At 47.3% G+C, this 17,744-nt stretch overlaps 8 protein-coding genes across 15 annotated transcripts; 4 read left to right on the forward strand and 4 right to left on the reverse strand.

The window, feature by feature from the left end:
- The first annotated feature begins 117 nt into the window (after positions 1-117).
- LOC108046668 (MYG1 protein C694.04c) lies at positions 118-1,616 on the forward strand. The gene is made up of 3 exons (XM_017126513.2): positions 118-204; positions 273-582; positions 641-1,616. The coding sequence occupies exons 1-3, from the start codon at positions 180-182 to the stop codon at positions 1,380-1,382; spliced, it is 1,077 nt and encodes a 358-aa protein (XP_016982002.1). The 5' UTR covers positions 118-179; the 3' UTR covers positions 1,383-1,616.
- LOC108046669 (proteasome subunit beta type-3) lies at positions 1,597-2,431 on the reverse strand. The gene has a single exon (XM_017126514.2). It carries the CDS (start codon positions 2,298-2,300, stop codon positions 1,683-1,685), a length of 618 nt encoding a protein of 205 aa, XP_016982003.1. The 5' UTR covers positions 2,301-2,431; the 3' UTR covers positions 1,597-1,682.
- Positions 2,432-2,680: 249 nt separating this feature from the next.
- Positions 2,681-4,311, forward strand: LOC108046586 (E3 ubiquitin-protein ligase Iruka). Its single transcript, XM_017126392.2, has one exon. The coding sequence runs from the start codon at positions 2,940-2,942 to the stop codon at positions 4,095-4,097; it is 1,158 nt and encodes a 385-aa protein (XP_016981881.1). The 5' UTR covers positions 2,681-2,939; the 3' UTR covers positions 4,098-4,311.
- A 101-nt stretch (positions 4,312-4,412) lies between these two features.
- On the forward strand, positions 4,413-6,377 carry LOC108046584. Its single transcript, XM_017126391.2, has 3 exons — positions 4,413-4,820; positions 4,881-5,072; positions 5,128-6,377. Exons 1-3 carry the CDS (start codon positions 4,767-4,769, stop codon positions 6,163-6,165), a joined length of 1,284 nt encoding a protein of 427 aa, XP_016981880.1. The 5' UTR covers positions 4,413-4,766; the 3' UTR covers positions 6,166-6,377.
- Positions 6,378-6,494: 117 nt separating this feature from the next.
- LOC108046583 (E3 ubiquitin-protein ligase Kcmf1) lies at positions 6,495-11,419 on the reverse strand. Of its 6 annotated transcripts, none has more exons than XM_017126385.2 (7): positions 11,280-11,419; positions 9,911-10,085; positions 9,419-9,843; positions 8,413-8,673; positions 8,042-8,317; positions 7,737-7,972; positions 6,495-7,515 (listed from the first exon to the last, which is right to left on the reverse strand). In XM_017126385.2, the coding sequence occupies exons 2-7, from the start codon at positions 9,924-9,926 to the stop codon at positions 6,915-6,917; spliced, it is 1,815 nt and encodes a 604-aa protein (XP_016981874.1). In that variant the 5' UTR covers positions 9,927-10,085; positions 11,280-11,419; the 3' UTR covers positions 6,495-6,914. The 6 variants fall into 6 exon arrangements, with proteins under 6 accessions (XP_016981874.1, XP_016981879.1, XP_016981875.1 ...); XM_017126390.2 differs by having other exon boundaries at positions 11,314-11,335; XM_017126386.2 differs by lacking the exon at positions 11,280-11,419 and adding an exon at positions 10,676-10,857.
- A 68-nt stretch (positions 11,420-11,487) lies between these two features.
- Positions 11,488-11,878, reverse strand: LOC108046588 (splicing factor 3B subunit 5). The gene has a single exon (XM_017126397.2). It carries the CDS (start codon positions 11,791-11,793, stop codon positions 11,536-11,538), a length of 258 nt encoding a protein of 85 aa, XP_016981886.1. The 5' UTR covers positions 11,794-11,878; the 3' UTR covers positions 11,488-11,535.
- On the forward strand, positions 11,838-13,312 carry LOC108046587 (abasic site processing protein HMCES). 3 transcript variants are annotated; one of them, XM_017126394.1, is made up of 4 exons: positions 11,838-11,900; positions 11,970-12,031; positions 12,080-12,767; positions 12,846-13,312. In XM_017126394.1, the coding sequence occupies exons 2-4, from the start codon at positions 12,012-12,014 to the stop codon at positions 13,230-13,232; spliced, it is 1,095 nt and encodes a 364-aa protein (XP_016981883.1). In that variant the 5' UTR covers positions 11,838-11,900; positions 11,970-12,011; the 3' UTR covers positions 13,233-13,312. The 3 variants fall into 3 exon arrangements, with proteins under 3 accessions (XP_016981883.1, XP_016981882.1, XP_016981885.1); XM_017126393.1 differs by lacking the exon at positions 11,838-11,900 and having other exon boundaries at positions 11,920-12,031; XM_017126396.2 differs by lacking the exon at positions 11,838-11,900 and having other exon boundaries at positions 11,951-12,031; positions 12,088-12,767.
- On the reverse strand, positions 13,260-16,467 carry LOC108046582 (aryl hydrocarbon receptor nuclear translocator homolog). Its single transcript, XM_017126384.2, has 2 exons — positions 16,324-16,467; positions 13,260-16,197 (listed from the first exon to the last, which is right to left on the reverse strand). The coding sequence occupies exon 2, from the start codon at positions 16,143-16,145 to the stop codon at positions 14,211-14,213; it is 1,935 nt and encodes a 644-aa protein (XP_016981873.1). The 5' UTR covers positions 16,146-16,197; positions 16,324-16,467; the 3' UTR covers positions 13,260-14,210.
- Between the last annotated feature and the right edge of the window lie 1,277 nt (positions 16,468-17,744).

Here is a 17,744-nt window from a genome sequence, read left to right on the forward strand (position 1 = left end):
CAAGGGGCTTAAATAAAGCCACTTGTTTCCGGCTTAAAAAACCGTTTCTAGAGTTGCCACTATCATTTTCCGTTATTTAAGAGTGGTTTGAGTCAATGCTTTGCTTTGCCCCACAGACGCACAAATCAAGCTATCGAAATTCGATAGTTATATGTGGCTAAGCAAAAAGTCCACCTCTAATGATCCGATTGTTACCGCGTTTTCGTACGTTTTTGCCAAAAACTTTAATCTGTTAAAATAACTTAACTTAACTTAACTTAACTAACTAACAGGTCAACTATCAATAATGACTGGAGGCACCCCACCAAAGCGCTCCCCAATATGGATCGGCACCCACAACGGCACTTTCCACTGCGATGAAGTGGTGGCGGTCTTCATGCTAAAGCAATTGGAAGAGTTCAAGAACGCAGAGATTTTTCGGAGCCGGGACATCAAGGCTTTGCAAGAAAAGTGCGACATAATCGTGGATGTGGGTGGAGAGTATGACAATGCTAAGAAGTGGTACGATCACCACCAGCTAACCTTCAAGGAAACATTCAAATCCATTCGACCGGAAGTCAGCGAGGATTTCAACGTTATCAGGTAAATTTTCTGTTGAACACTCAACGATCCATATATATCTAATAGTAATCATTCACAGGCTAAGCAGTGCCGGCTTGGTTTACAGCCATTACGGCGAGCGGGTCATCCAGAGCATCTTGCAGCGCGAGAAGGGCATTCAACTCTCGCCGGAGAACCTGCAATTGGCATTCGTCCAGATCTACAGGAATTTCATCAGCGAACTGGACGCAATCGACAACGGAGTACCCATGTTCGAGGGCGGCGAGCCTGTCTACAAAATCTCCAGCCATCTCTCCGCCCGCATTGGCAAGCTGAATCCCTCTTGGCAGGAGAGTGGCGTGGACATCGAGGAGCGATTCAGGCAGGCAATCGACAAAGCTGGCCGGGAGTTTGTGGACAACGTTGTGGAGGTGGCCTGTTCCTGGATTGCGGCCAGGGACCACGTACGCGAGGCTCTGGAACACGCTAAGAGCGCCCATCCCTCCGGCGAGATTCTGGTCCTGAAGGTCTTCTGCCCTTGGAAGGCTCACTTGGCCGATCTGGAGAAGGAGTACCAGGTGGAGGGTGTCCCCAAGCTGATAGTCTTCAATGACGGCAGCAGCTGGCGCGTGGCCGGAGTCCCAGTGAGCCCCGGCAGCTTTTTGGGCCGCAAGTTTCTACCCACACCCTGGAGAGGATTGAGGGACGACGATCTTAGCCAGAAGGCCGGCATCAAAGATCTCATATTCGTGCACCACACCGGGTTTATTGGCGGCGCCAAAACCGAGGAGGCTGCCATGTTGTTGGCCAAAAAGTCCATCGAGTGGACGGATGAGCAATAAGATTAAAATATTGTGTACTTAAAAATGCTGTATTTTTATACGATTTATTTTTTGTTTATATTTTCGTTCGAAATTTTCAACAAATGGACCAAAAGCCCTTTGGCCTTTCAAATATTTAGTTGTTGAGTTGTTGTTGTGCAATGAGTAGGCGAAACAACGTAAAGTAAGACCAGCAAGGGCTAGCGCAATTTACTCGGTCACAAAAGAATAAATCTTATTTTGTACCTAAACAAATTTTATTTGTATGTGTATTTCGGTTAATGTTGTATACAAAATCACCAAGGAAACTCTTAACATCATCTAATCCATACGGGTCTTCAGCGTGCGCTCCGTGATCTTGTCCTTCTCGATAATGTAGACAGTGGCGCCCCAACCGCTCATGGCGTCGCGATCGAAGGCGTTCATCATGGACTGGGCGATGACCTCGAAGAGCTGGTCCGGCTCCAGGTCAGGTTTCCACAGGGTCTCGCACATGCCGTACAGCTGCTCCGCGCAGGTGCCGGCCACGACGAAGTCGTCGGGTGCGTTAGGGCAGCCGATCAGATCCATGTTACAGATGAAGGGCTCCAGGGTCTTGGGGTCCAGACCGGCCACCACCGGCTCAATGAAGTACGGGCCGAAGCGGTGCTCGTACAGGAAGCTGGACAACATGGCCGAGAAGGGCTTCGGGCACATCTCGCGGTTCTCGCGTGTCTCGTACAGGTTCTTGCGGAACATCAGGCGATCTCGGACCGTCAGGATATCTGTCTGCAGACCGGTGAGCCCGAGGAACATCCGTGGAGCGATGTGGAACACCTTCTTGAAGTCCGTCGAGATCGTCTGGGCCTGGACACCGAATCGGTGATCCGTGGCGATGGCCACGCAGTCCTTGCCGCGCATGGCCACTACGCATCCTCCGTTGTATGCTAAAATCGACATTGCGGCGGTGCTCCTCGCTCAACTCAATTTAATCGGCAGGAAAATATAAATTTTTGCAAAATGCTAAACGCCGCCTGAGAAGATGACTTTTTGTTTCTGCCTTGCGTTGCCAGACTGCGAGTGTAAAAGGGGCTAAAATTGGCTGGGCTATTCTGAGTAAGGTGGCAGCGCCGACTAAGGGGGCAACAGTTCTGTACAAATAATTTTAATTAAATAAATTTACAAAATATTTATGCAAACAGGATTTTCAGTTAATTACACAATAAAATTAAAATTAAAAAACTTTTAACATTAGGAGTACCTTTTCAGATAGTTGGCAGCTCCACCGATAACAACCTTACCTGAGCCACCAGTGTGACCAGACATCGCCAGCAAACTCCCTACCAGCAAGATTTTGCCTATCCTGCGTCAAGGGTCACTCTTAAAGGGCCTTATTTATAGAAAAATATAAATTTCAACTTTAAAATTCCAATAGTTCTGAAAGGACCCAATGACCGGCGTGGGACCAGGTGCGTGTTCGTCGTCCTCATCTGTACAAAGCAACGTCTAGACCCGCCGGCAACCAACAACATCAAATAGCGGCAATCTTGCACAATCGCTAGCCGATCAATCCCCAGGAAATAAAGGACCTCCCCTAGGATGGCAGAGGCAATGGTGGTTGAGGACCGGGCGGCAGAGTCCAAGCGATTTTTCTGCCACATGTGCAACGTGGAGATCAACATTCCCAACTCGGACTTCACCTGCCCGCTGTGCGCCAACGGTTTCGTGGAGGAGTTGCCGGCAAATGCACCGGATATGGCGTCTCCGGCACCTGGAGCCTCCAGCGGTGTACGATCCGGAAGCAGTGGCAGCGGCTCCTCTGGCTCCCACGACACCCTGAGCAGAGGCAGCTCCTCGGGCGGATCTCAGGTGAATGTGGAATCGCTGAGGAACGACATAGTGTCGCTGCTGAACATGCGGAATGTGTCCAATTTGGAGATCACTATCGAGCCAAACAGGCGGCATAGCAATGTGCTGCACCTGGGCGGCTTCGGCGGACCCTCGGGCAGTGGCTCCGGCGGCGGCCTAACTGCCGGTGGACGTGTGCGTCCCGCCAACTTGGATCGACTGGACAATGTGCTCTTCGATTTTCTGCAGAGCCTACCATTGGCCGGCGCCACGGCAGAAATAGTGACCGGACCAGGTGGGGGAGGAGTGGGTGGTGGCGGAAACTCGCACATGTTTTTCATGGGTAACCCCGGAGACTACGCCTGGGGCCGCGAGGGTCTGGACACCATCGTCACCCAGATGTTAAATCAGATGGAGACTTCGGGACCGCCGCCATTGTCAGCGCAGCGCATTAACGAGATTCCCAATGTGCAGATCAGCGCCGAGGAGGTGGATCGCAAGATCCAGTGCTCCATCTGCTGGGACGACTTTAAGATAGACGAGACGGTACGCAAGCTGCCCTGCTCGCACCTGTACCACGAGAACTGCATCGTGCCATGGCTGAACCTGCACAGCACCTGTCCCATCTGCCGGAAGTCTCTGGCGGACGAGGGCAGCGATGCTGACGACGAGTTCGTCATGCTAGACGAATTTGGACCAGAGTTGGGGGCCGATGGCAGCAATTCCGCCAGGAGCTCGGCCAGCACCGCCACAGGAACGGACAATCCTTCGTCGGCCAACAACAGCAGCAGCATTGCTAGCCAAACCACGGCGGAAAGTGGCCGAGGACGTCCCGAGCCCACTAATCCCGCCCAGCCAGCACGCAACAACGTCTTCACCTTCGACGACGACAACATGTTTCTGGACTAACTGGAGATAGGCAGTGAATCGAGTGCACGGACGATCGATTGATATTCAAAATTAAGCCAAATATTGGCCGCGGCTTTAGAAGTTTAGCCCTAAAACATAATTAATCATATATTTATAATAGTTTCTCCTCACGCTTAATTTTGTTGTTGTTCAAAATAACGATTTGTAATAAACAACACGGAATATACGATTCCGTTGGCTCTGCAAAAATCGACTCCTGTTGAAAGTTACTTGCTTTATTTTTATATAATGGACCTTTGTACTTGTAATTTTATAAACATTCACGATTGTAGCTTACATTAACAATTTTTTTTAATTTAAAATTTTATACACATGCATTCTATTAAAAATATACAGAATATATCCAAATAAAAATGTTGTATAGTAATATCTAAGCTAGCAAATCTATACATTCAAATTTCTCACAATATTAAAATATTTATTTATTCTATTAAAAGTACGTTATTTTAATTCACGGGGAAACTTCGCTAAGCCTTTGGAAAACCAAAGGGGTGGCAGCGCCTTTCAACGCACCAGCTGTTTTTCCACCAGGTGGCAGCACCGACAAATGGTTTAAATTCCCATTTAGCTTTAAGCCCGGCTCAACCGTTTTAATACAGCGCCAACATGAGCTAAGTTAATTAATGCAAATAGACGACCAGCAGGAAAATGTTAAGCATGAAGGATGAAGGAGCCAATGAGTTTGTGGTCCTTACGGATGTGGTATGTCCGCGGAAAATGATAATGTCTTTGAGAGAGGATTCTAAGCTTCCTTTCGTTTAGGTACGCAAACAATATGTGCTGTATTTGGAGCGCCAGTTGCAGGAGAACGTGTGCGCGTGGGCCAGCAAATCCAGGAATCACCACAAACCCACTGCCTGGTCCTGTATTCCCGCGAGCCTGGATCAACTGGAGGACAAGGCGAAGCAGGCCTGCTTGGCGGCTCAAATCTATCAAAGAGCCATGGTTAAGACGGTAAGTGAATTTGTGGGGTACACAAGTTGTGGCTATCAAATTCGTACTTACACAGATTGCTGCGATACGAAGGAACACGCAGGAGTGCCGGCTGGCCAACATTCTATTCGACCAAATGCAGCTTGCAGCTTGCGAGGATGAAGTAGCCACTAAAACAAAGCAGTTTCAGGTGGACAAGGCCACACAAACAAATGACATGCCACCCCAGAATGGTCATGAGTGTCCCGAAGAAGAGGGTTGTGATGGTAGCCACGAACTGAGTCGGAAAATCGATATGTTTCAGGCTAGACTCAAAGAGCAGGAAGTCCAGGAAGAGTCGCTTTGTAGGCGCTGCCGCAGGAAGAACATAGAACAGGAGTCCAAGCCTCTTGGTCAACAAAGCTCGCCCTTCTCCGAAACTGAAGATGCAGTGGCCCAGGAACTGGCCCTGCTATTTGACGATGAGCCCACTGATCTGAATGACATATTCGGCATCGAGCCCAGCGCTGTTAACGACGATCCGCAGATCTCGGCCATACTGGAGGAAATCGAAAACGCCGAACTGCCCAGTCCCAAAGCAAAAGCTGAAGACACGCCCACATCCCCAACTGCCACACCCTCAAGGGAGCAGCACAGCGAAGTTAATCTTGGCCAGAGCCGGTGGCCCTGCGAACTGTACGCCCAAAGGAGGCGGCTCAATGCCTGCCTTGTTCGCTTATTGGAGGCAGACTGGCGCTGTGAGGATCGGTTGAGACACAAATTCCACCTGCTCTTTGGCGAGGACAGCGAGGATGAGTTCGCCACGGAAATATCTAGCCCCTCCATCGATCTGGTGGACGAAGTGCTACTGGCCAGTTGTGTGCTCCGCATTCGCCCGTGGATCGTGCGTCATTTAATGAGTCCGCTGGCGGAAGGCTTAATCGCCAACCGATTCCTTTTCAAGAAGCTGGCCAAAATGCTGGCCCACTCGATTGTCATGGTAAATCCGTATTGCTCGGAACAACAGATCAAGCAAGCCCTGGAGTATTTATTCTGCCTTAGACCAAGGGGAGTTCAAAGCGCCTATGATCTGGACAATCTGCCGCCTTTGGACGTGCCGAAATTTGAAGTGTGAGGGAATTTAATAATATTAGTATTTTAGTTTGGATATTTCGTATTTTAGAAGTTTAAGATGAAATCAAAATTGCATTGGCTTGCAAAAAAGTAACTTGAATCTCAGGTGAAGATGATTTCAACAAGGAACATGTTCCTCCTTTAAGTGAAGGAATTTAGCGAAAGCACCATTATCATTTACTTAAATATTAGGTTTATCAATAGAACATTTCGGAAATTTTTCTTATAAGTTCTTAATTTTTGGCAAATGTTATGATCTAAAAATCAAATCTTCCATATCCTTACGCTGAGAATCGCGTATGAAATAAAGCCAAAGCATAGTCAACCAAGTGTTGTGGTTTCTTTAAATTATAATTAATTCAATGATTACAATAATTTTTCTTGCTGCACATCTTCTCATCTTTTTATAATTATATAAATTTTAATATATTTAATAAACGATACATAATATAGTTTTCCTTTTGACGAAATTGCTGCGGCGGTCGCGTCAGCAACTGCTTAAGACGAATCGGATTCCTCAAGAGCAGCAGTTATCCCCCACTCCGATTGTTACTTTAACGGCTGTGTTTGTTGTAGTTCCATCTGCTGTTGTTTCGGCTTCAGCATCTAATTCTGCTTATGTTGCTGACTCCTCTGCTGTTGCGGTGTTTGTGGTGGTGATAGATTGGTTGTGGCTGCTGCAGCTACATTGGGTGTGGTTGTTGTTTCTGTTGTTGTTGATGCAATTCGTGGTGATCATCATCAGAGGCACTACCTAGTGTCGGGAATTTGATTTGTGTTTGCCGCCGCCGCTGCATTAGCGTTCTGTTTGTATTTCTGCTGGGACGCCGCCGGAGTAGCCGTGGACTGCTGCTGCTGTGGCTGCTGCGAGCCCGTGGCCATCTCCCCTGGCGGTGGACGACCGCCGCGTCTCTCGATGCCTCTGTCAGCTGTTGGCTTACTGCCAGCTCCGCTAGCACCCCCACCCGGGGCTGCAGTGGCTCCTGCTCCCCCCAATCCTCCGCTCACTCCACCCACTCCTCCTCCCCCTCCGCCTGCTGTGCCGGTAGTTTGTGTTGTGTTTGCCTTTTTGTTTTTATAGCGATACTCGTCGCACACAAAGTCCTCCGGCGAGGTTTGTTGCATTTGATTCACCTGTCGCACCATCGCCGGCTGTGGCTGCTGCTGCTCCACGTCGGCATTGTTGTTTAGCAGTGTCTCCGCCTGCGCATCGGCCTCGGCTTCCTCCTGCTGCTGCTGCTGTTGCCCCTTATTTACATTATCACTCTTGGCCCGGCTCTCGTCGGAGCCATTCAGGTCGAGCGCCTCAGTGCAGAGCATCGATAGCATCAGCGACTGCACGAACATGGATCTGAAGAGGGAAGGTTTTGGATTAGCTTGTGAGGTACCAAAAACAAATATATATAAATTTTTCAAAAGAGAAAAAAACTATTATTTAAAATACACCATAAATTCGGTCTTGATGGATTTAAATGATGTCTCAAACATAAATATCTATTTCGTTCTCAATAGCTTCTTCCTCATACCAAATCGCATTGAAACAAACATAGATTTAACGATTTAAACACTCACCGATCTGCTCGCATGCTCTCCACGATCGCCCACTCGGCCTCGGAGAGGGTGGGCTGCATGAATTGGGCCAGCAAGAGGGACTCGCCAGCGGCCGCACCACCCTGGCCACCCGCCTGGCCACTGCCTCCTGATCCAGCTCCGGATGCACCTGCGCCCCCGTTGCCATTGGCCGTTCCTCCGACACCCACACTGATTCCCAGGGCATTGTTGGCTCCGCTGCTGCTCGTTCCGATCGCCTGCAGGACAAGACATGGGGGATTAGTGGACATTTGACTTAGGGTATGCTGGCCAGTGGGATGAACTACTTCTCTGGCATTGAGGCTGTTGGCGGCCAGACTCGACTGAGTCTGCGAATGATTGCTGGCCGATGTCGAGAAGCTGGCTGTCACCGGCCACTCGGTAGTGCGCAGGTTGGGCGGAGCGGTGCCCCCGCTGCCGCCGCCACTGCCGCTTCCAACTGCGCCACTGCCTCCACTGCCGCCTGCTCCACCGCCGATCACCTCGGCCATGGCGGCATTCGAGTTCGATGTTGAGACTATGGGATGCGCACGCCTTGGCAGCCGATCGATTTGGCGCGATGCCTAAAATAATGCAAGCGCAAAGGCAAGACAACGAAAGTCGCAGTTTCCTTATACACATAAATATAATGGATATGGGGTGGAGGCCTCTCCCTTACCGTCACCTGCTGGCGATCCAACTGCATCTGCATCTGTAGCTGCTGCAGCTGGGATGTGGGCGGTCCACCCCGCCGCACGCCCGAAAGCTGCGACAACAGTTCCGCGATGGGATCCACCGATTCCCGTCCCGAGGGCGACAAGGACGAAAGACCGCTCGACGAGCTGAAGTGCATGTTGGAGCGGCGCGTCCGTGGTCCGCCGAGGGTGCGTCCTGGGATGCGACGCACTCCACCGCCATGACGGATGGCCGAGGGCTCGTCGTACAGTCTACAGGTTAAGGCAACCAATGGATTTGACTCTCAAATGTTAGCTTACAACGAGGTAAAAAATACTGCTAAAATAACTATGGCTGTATCGCTTATATATAAATGATTGACTGAGGTTAAATGTAATATATTGGCCAGCGTTGTAAATTTCTCGTCAAAGACAAATCAATTACACTGTTTACTGTTAACCTAGCATAAACAAAATAAAAGGTTAGCAAAGAAATAAACATCTCAGTGCTTACAACTTCTAGAGAAATTGTGATCCATTTAAATTAAATAAACAAAAACGAATATATCCGCTTCTACCTGCTCGTTATTCGAGTCGAGAAACAAAAATAAGGGAAACTATTTAGCTTTGATCAATTTAAAGTTTTTCTACAATTACGTTATACCGCACATGATGCAATAATATGACTAATTTCATACAAATTCTATATGCTTTGCATTATCAAAAATCGTTTCAAAATAAAGATTTCGCTTTTAGCACGAATTGCCCTGAAAATCAGAATAAAATCGGAATTTAAATCGGATATTTAAAATAACTTAATAATGCTTTCGATAAATGGGTATTAGAATAAACGCTTCTTTGTGTGTATGTATAAAAAAAAAAATTAAATAGTTTTTTCTATCTCACAGTCAATGGCAGTTATTCCGCAATATCCTAAGACCTATTTCCTTGCGGTGCAGAGCTATGGTATTGTACTCAAATATTGTTTAAAGTTGGTTTTGAAAAGGATATCAGAAAGGAAATCAGCTCGCGCGGTCCCTGACGGTGCTCCAAGGTGAGGTGACCTGCAAAGTCATCTGTGACTAGATTCGGCTCGCCGCCCGGCAGGCCGGCACAGACCGGGCAGACCACCTCCAGACTGGTCTCCGTGTGCTCGGCGGAGACGTGCTCCAGCAGGGTAGCGTCGCTGAAGCCCATCTTTTTGCAGTAGGGACAGGTGAAGCTCTGCGGCTGGTCTGAGGTTAGCATCTCTCCGCCGAAGTACAGCTCGATGTCGGAACGGGTAAGGATGCACTGCATGGGATGCTCAACCAAGTGGCGCGTGGAGGTGACGCCATCCTCGTAGCAGTCGGCGCAGAGGTCGTAGTCATAGCAGATCAAGCACTTGTAGCGCCGTCCGTTGAAGTTGCTCTTGAGACATGAATCGCAGCTGACACCTGGTTTGGAGAAGGGGTTATCCTGGTTATTCTGACTGTTCTATTGCTGGCTGCTCCAATGACTCACCTTCATGTCGACTCATTATTCGGCAGCGGCACTAAGTTTCGCTTCCACTTCCAAGCGTTCAGGAGAGCGTCTCCCGCTGAAGATTGGTCTGCTTCAAACTTCGAACTACGTGCTGGTTCTATGAAGATTCCTTGCGGGCTTCGGATTCGGAGGATTTGAATTTAGATTTTGGGAGCTGGAAGAAAGCAGGCAAGGCGATTAATCAGAAAGGGTTCCAGGATTTGGATTTAGCTTTGGGGAAACTTAAAGATACAGACGGGGCGTTTAATAGCGATTTTCGGGATTTGGTTCTGGAGGAGCTAGAGGTTTAATCACAGATTCCAAGGCAAACAATGAGGACATGACACTCTCCTCTTTTGTTTTTCCGCTTCGCCTCTTCGCTCTCTTCTATTGCCCACGATTACGGTTCTTTCTTTTCGCCGTTCCGTTTGCTTTGCGAAAGGCGGTGGAAAGAGGCACACGAAAATGAGGGGCTCCTCTTCCTCCCCCACACAATGAGGCAACGAATTATTCAATACAATCGAGCGCGAGCCATCGAAAAATTACATTTAACACTGGGCCATCAGCGGGACGAAGGGGGTGTTAATTGCGATTTTCCCCGCGGCCGCGATGCCGCTGCACAGTAAACATTTATTTTTAACTTTTTCGGATTCGCGAAAATTTTCAACTCGACGATGTCGTGGGCTTTTTGTACCCCGCTGCCTCACCCCTCTTCACAAGCCCTGTGCTCCCGAAAAGCAAAGCGCAGATATGCACAAGTGTTACCGTATTCGCTGCGGTCAGCTCGCAATTGCTGATTAGTATGGCTTATTATTATTACAATTATTGTTTATAAACATTTGCAGCCACACACACGGGGAAATATGCAGACTTTTTGTTAATCATGCCATGAGCACTGTTGGGTGAATTACGCTTTTTCTCGCGCAGGTCTGGCAACGCCGATTACCAGGCCACAGTGAAGGCCACAAAAATAGGCATGGTCGGATAGAAAAGAGCTTTTGCAAGAACTTGAGCCAGACAGGCTGATTGGGCAGCTGTGAAATAACAGTAGGTCTATTTAGTTTGTCACTATTTATAAGTTTATGCGTTTTCAGATATTGCTCTTGTGTTTCGGGAAAATATTCAGCTCGGCAAATACACAGGCACTTGCACTGGTGTGTGTGCATGTGCAGACACAAATTTGTTCTACGCAATTGCCAATTGCGATCTCTTTTGTTCGCCGCAATTTTTCGCACAAGATGCTCCCGACGTGTTATTGTTGTTGTGGCTGCTGCTGTATTGCAGTTTTACAGTTTTGTTGTACAGAGCGTTTTCTTGAAGGTTTTAGTGGTTGGTAATTTGGGTTTCAGGGGAAAACACGGAAACGTACTTTGCTTTGGTGCGTTTGTCTATTTTACGGCTACCTTTAGACACTAGCACTCGAAAATTAACAATTGAAACGAAAATAAATTATATTATCGAGTGAAAAGCTTTTCCTGACCTGCGGTGCGACCATGCGAGACTAGGGCAGAAAATACAGAATGTCAATAAATACCGCACTTGGTATATATGTATACTAACAACCCCTGAAAAATGCCTTTTCGTTCTCTAAATTTGTTTATTATTTTTGTTTTATTTTCTAATGCTTAGTCCTCTAATTTTTCTGGTGGTGGTCCACATGGCTGCAGCATCCGCTCCATCAGGTTGAAACGCACCCGCGCCTTCGACTCGTTCTCCGCTATGGCAAAGTAGTTAAGAATATCATAGTGTCCCATGTAGCTGGCCAAGGAGTCGCGGTGTTGGTTAGTCAGCCACTCGAACTTTGTGGTATCCGCGTGTCCCGTACCGATGTATTTGCTCTGCAGATGCTCTAGCTGACTATGGATGTTATAGCGTTCGCCCATTTTTCCTTGCTTGTTTTATTACTTGGAGAAAAATGAGAAGCGTTGTGTTTCTTTTGCAATTCTGGAGTTAGGAGTGACCAGAGATGGAAAGGGTCGAAAAACTTTTGGTATTTTTCTGCAGGGCGCCCAGATTTCCTTTTATTCAACCCTCCAAAAATATTTGTTTACACTTTCAGTTTGGCAATTAATTATTCATTTGTTTAAAATTGTATAGACCAATGTGCGGGCGCACTTGCCTGTAGGTATAAAAATCACTCCAGTTGAATCCCAGTTAACCGCCGTTTAGAACCCTAGATCCCGATCAGGTGATTTGTGCCTGTAAATATCCAAAGAAAACTATCAAAAAGGAGCCTGACTCCCAAGGCAAGGACAAACTAAAGGATGGGGAAGGAGCAGTCATGGAGACACCCGAGTGGCGGCCGGAATTCAATCTCGGAAGACGCTACCAGCCCTCCTATAATATTGCACCCACCGATATAACGCCGGTTATCGTGTCCGCAGCTCATTTCTCGGATGCCGAGGATCAGAAGTGCTCCCGAGTGGTTATGCCTATGATGTGGGGCATGATCCCCTTTTGGCACAAGGGCGACTACCGGCGACATGGCCTGACCACCAACAACTGCCGGCTGGAGCACCTGATGGACTCCAAGCTTTATCGTGGTCCCTTCAAGCGCGGACAGCGCTGTGTGGTCATCTGCGAGGGATTCTACGAGTGGCAGACGACCGGTCCTACGAAAAAGCCGTCCGAGCGAGAAGCTTACCTAGTGTTCGTACCCCAGAAGGGCGACGCGAAGATCTACGAAAAGCCCCAGGACGTGAACTTGCTGCGCATGGCCGGACTCTTCGACGTGTGGGAGGACGAAAGCGGCGACAAGATGTACAGCTACAGTATTATCACCTTCCAATCTAGTAAAATCATGTCCTGGATGCACTATCGCATGCCCGCGATCCTCGAAACTGATGAGCAGATGAATGTGAGTCGACAAACTGAAGTCCTGGACTACATTATTACTTTATCTCTTTCCCTTTAAAACGTGTGAATTGTATCCTAGAACTGGCTGGATTTTAAGCGAGTGAGCGACGCGGAAGCCTTAGCCACTTTGCGTCCTGCTACTGAGCTCAAGTGGTACCGTGTGGCCAAGCTGGTGAACAATTCGCGGAACAAGAGCGAGGAGTGCAACAAGCCCATCGAATTGGCTGCCAAACCAGAAAAGCCGGCGATGAACAAAACGATGATGGCCTGGCTAAATGTGCCTAAAAAACGGGTCGATCAAGCCAAGGCGGAGCCAAATGACCCCAGCGATGATGAGAAGCAGGAAAGAGAGGTACAAGGCAAACGCAGGACCTCCCCAGATGGGGGCACCATCGACAGTCCAGCAAAGAGGCCCAGATTCAGGCATTGCAATGGGGCAGTAGAAGTGAAATCAACCGAAACATAGACATCGCAGATCATTAAACTTCCTTAGTTGTAGTACATTAAGTTTATTCTCATTAAAAACCGAAATACTCTTTTTCAATATCCAAATTTCTAAGCAATATCATCGTTGTTGTCGCGTGATTACAAAAATTGGGGCTTAGCGGTTAAATATTTTGTTTAAATTGGTTTTTTTAGGTAAGCTTAATTAACTAATTTAATGTTTGAACTCTTCGTAATCAAATGGTTTTATTTTGTGTGTGCGAATTAATTTTGAGCACCACTGTATTGAGCTTAAAAGTTTTCCTTGTTGCTGCATGAATTGCAATAAAAACAGAAAGAAAAGCTGCACATGAAGCAAATTTGTGTGTATGTATAGTATGCATATGTATATTACTCATATACTTTTGATAGCATTGGCGGAAAATGAGCAAAAATTAATGGGAAACGGTGTCAATGCTATTGGTTGTTCGCGCGGTAAAAGTGGTGCACTTGTGTTGCTTACATATATCAATTTCTTTTATATTAGACTACGAATTGTATATTTATATATGTATAAGTTGCATGAACTTTGAAATGCTTGATGACAAATACAAGAGAACACTCTCCATAAAGCGTGTCACAAATGATCTTAAAATCTATAGAATCGATGAGAAAGTTTAGAATTCATAGGCTATATAGCGATGTATATATTCCCTTTCGTAAATAACAAAAGGTTTTATTGTAAATACTTTTGCACGGCCAATGAGCTGGTTAAGTGGAGGCAGGGCAGGCGAATGGAAATGGAAATGGAGGTGAAGAAGACGTAGCACACAAAAATTAAGATATCAAAGTCGTGTACGTGACTACCGCTATGTACTTAAAATGCTATTTACGAGATTACAATTTGCATGCGTTTGGCTGAATTATTTCAACAATGTTAAGATGGATTGCACTTGAGAAGTGGTTAAGAGAGACACAGAATAAGAGGGGGCGGTAAATGGGAATCGAGAGGGACAAGGGATTACTCAAACGGCGTACTGAACATGTTGATGTTCAGGTCCTCGAACGTTGTCGGCGCACTGTGGTCGAGCATCTGCAGCATATCCGAGAACTCCTGACCCTGCGGCTGTCCTGCTCCGCCTGGTCCTCCGGGATGGGCGTGTGGATGGTGCGGATGTGCCGTTGGGTGCGGCGGATGTGGGTGTCCTCCGCCTTGCTGCCAATCCCACATTCCGGGCGCATTAGGTGGCGGTGGTGGAGGAGCCGCCTGATATGTTCCCGGCTGCGGTTGCTGGCGATTGCCGTTTCCGGCACTCAGTTGAGTGTAGGTTGGACCACTCGGCGACCTGGCCGGACTCGTCTGCTGGTACTGATAGCCTTCGGTTACGGGCTGCTGCTGTTGTTGCTGCTGTGGACGCAGGGCTGCCCAGGAGTTGGGTGCCACCGGTGTGGGCGAGGCTCCCGACTTGGGAATTTTGGCCAGCGGCGAGGGTCCTCCAGCGCTGTACGGCGAATGTGTGGTGTCATAGGTGTAGCCCACTGGTGTGGTTTGCGCCGATCCAGGCCGTTGTTGTTGCTGCTGCTGCTGTTGGGGCGTAGGGGCCTGCATGGCGAGCATGTGCGTCTGGTACATTCCATCGTTGGTGGCACTGCCCACTGGGGTCAGTTCCCTGCGGGCATACTCCACTCCCGGCGCAGCCTGTACATATACATGCTGTTCCTGCTGCTGCTGCTGTTGCTGCACTTGTTCGGGCGTATGGGCAGCTGCTGCATCCAAAGGTGCACCATGCATGGTCTTCCCTGAGCTATTGGTACACACAATGTACTCAACTTCGTCGGTGTAGGGATTCAGAAAGGCATATGCCTGCGTTCGCAGCCAGACATACTCCGAATTCTTGGCCCTGGCTCTATACAAAAGCGAGAACATTTGCCCTTTCTGCTTGAGAACCTGATCGAAGCTTTCTTTCATGTGGCTCTGGTCCTCGGGATGAAAGAAATCATAGCAGATCTTGCCTAGCAGCTCAGTGGGCGTGTAGCCCAAAATGTTCAAGACTCGCTGATCCACAAATGTGAACTTGCCGTCCATGGCGTGGCGTGTGATAAACTCACTCTGATTATTTGAGCCACTCATGTCGTTGGCCGCCGTAGAGGTGACTTGCAGCCGACCGATGGCCACCAGGCAGCAGTGTGAGCTCATGTCGTCCACATCGCGCTCCATGTGCATGTTGGGGAACATGTCGGTGGGCGGCCAGTTCTTGATGTAGCCCGTGCAGTGGACTACGGCGTAGTTGGTGCCATCCCTAGATGGGCCCAGTGAATTTCTCTGCTTAAGGCGATTCAAATGTCCGGAGACCATGGACTCTGGGTTCACATTGCCCACGCGCATGCGACAGATGAACCCACGACGGGCTCCCATGCTCAACCGCATGCTAGACTGGTGGCCCTCCTTTTTGACAGTGCCCGACTTGAGGTCCAGGATGCGTCCTGCATTCTGCGACTCCTGCGTGGATAGCTGCTCGCGGATCTTCTCGCGATCGTCTGGATGAATGTGCTCGTACAGACTGGTGCCGTACCAATCGCTCTGGGTGTAGTTCAGCACGGGGGTCACGGAATCGGAAACATAGATGACCCTTCCTGAATCACAGGACACCACGAATAAGAACCCGTCGGCCGCCTCAAGGATGAGGTGCTTTAGCTCCTGATCAGTCAGGAAGGAGGGTTTGTAGGTGCCATCGCTGCTGGTGTTTCCGGTGCCACGCAGAGCCTTCATGTGAGCCACCGCCATGCGGAGGATTGTCAGCTTGTCCGGTTTTCGAGCCAGGGCGCTGCATGTGGGCACCATGTCCGAGAGTTCCGTGATGTAGGCCGTCATCTTGTTACGACGACGACGCTCGATCTCGCAGTGATTCTCGCGGCTGGCGAACCGGTCCTTCTCCTGTATGTTCGCATCGTCCATGCTTGGAATGCGTAATTAGAAAACGTTCGTCGTAATTTGGGTCGCCTGTGGTCTGTGGGAAAAGGTTCGGAGAATTGAAAGAGGGGTAGGGGATAAGTATTTTGTCTACGTCGTGCGTGTGTGTACTTGCTGGCTGCAAGAAAACTGAAATTCCCTTACTTTTTCGGAGTATACTTACAATTGCTAAGAGCGCACTTGTTGTTGGTTCATCCAAACACTTTTATTGGCTGGTTTTATGCGCTTTTAACCATTTATTCACTACTTTTCCTCACGATAAAATCTCTGTTTACTGCGTGAAGTGTGAACGTATGAGTGTATGCTAAATATACCATAAAGATGGGTAGCCAGTAGAGAACTTCGATAACAAATAAGTGTGGTGGCAATACTGGTCGATTGTAAAAATCATAGTGGCATCCTCAAAACAGTTTGACCGTTAATATTAAATTTTTCAGCAACAATGTTTAGATTGAGCAAGAAAGAAAGCAAACTTCGGCAAGCCGAAGTTTATATACCCTTACAGTTATTACAAATCGACATTTCGAATTTACCAAATTTTAACCGATTTCAAATTGTGATTGGATTCCCTAAACATCTGCATTCAAAATTTTCAATTTACGGTTGATCAAATTTTTGACCCATTTTCATGTTGGTTATTTCTAATTTTCCGATGTCTTGTTAAAGAGTGACTTAAAATTGGACTTCGGCAGTCCATAACTTTACCAAACCTAAGCCGATTCCAAAGTGGCATACCTCTAAAAACTTGTGATTCAATTCTCTAAAAATCTGCATTCAAAATTTTCAATTTATCGCTGATCAAATTTTTGCCCCGTTTTCATGTTAGTTATTTCTAATTTTCCGATGTCTTGAAAAAGAGTGACTTAAAATTGGACTTTGAGAGTCCATAACTTTACCAAATTTAATCCGATTCCAAAGTGGCATACCTCTAAAGACTTGTGATTGCATTCTCTGAAAATCTGCATTAAAAATTTTCAATTTAACGCTGATCAAATTTTTACCCCGTTTTCATGTTAGTTATCTTTAATTTTCCGATGTCTTGTAAAAGAGTGACTTAAAATTGGACTTCGAGAGTCCATAACTTTACCAAATTTAATCCGATTCCAAAGTGGCATACCTCTAAAGACTTGTGATTGCATTCTCTGAAAATCTGCATTCAAAATTTTCAATTTAAAGTAGATCAAATTTTTGACCCATTTTCATGTTAGTTATTTCTAATTTTCCGATGTTTGCAAAAGAGTGACTTAAAATTGGACTTCGAGAGTCCATAACTTTGCCAAATTTAATCCGATTCCAAAGTGGCATACCTCTAAAGACTTGTGATTCCATTCTCTGAAAATCTGCATTCAAAATTTTCAATTTAACGCTAATCAAATTTTTGACCCATTTTCATGTTAGTTATTTCTAATTTTCCGATGTCTTGTAAAAGAGTGACTTAAAATTGGACTTCGAGAGTCCATAACTTTGCCAAATTTAATCCGATTCCAAAGTGGCATACCTCTAAAGACTTGTGATTGCATTCTCTGAAAATCTGCATTCAAAATTTTCAATTTACCGCTGATCAAATTTTTGACCCATTTTCAT

Source organism: Drosophila rhopaloa, unplaced genomic scaffold (assembly GCF_018152115.1).
Source record: "Drosophila rhopaloa isolate 14029-0021.01 unplaced genomic scaffold, ASM1815211v1 contig_167, whole genome shotgun sequence".
In the NCBI taxonomy this organism is placed as follows: Eukaryota; Metazoa; Arthropoda; class Insecta; order Diptera; family Drosophilidae; genus Drosophila; species Drosophila rhopaloa.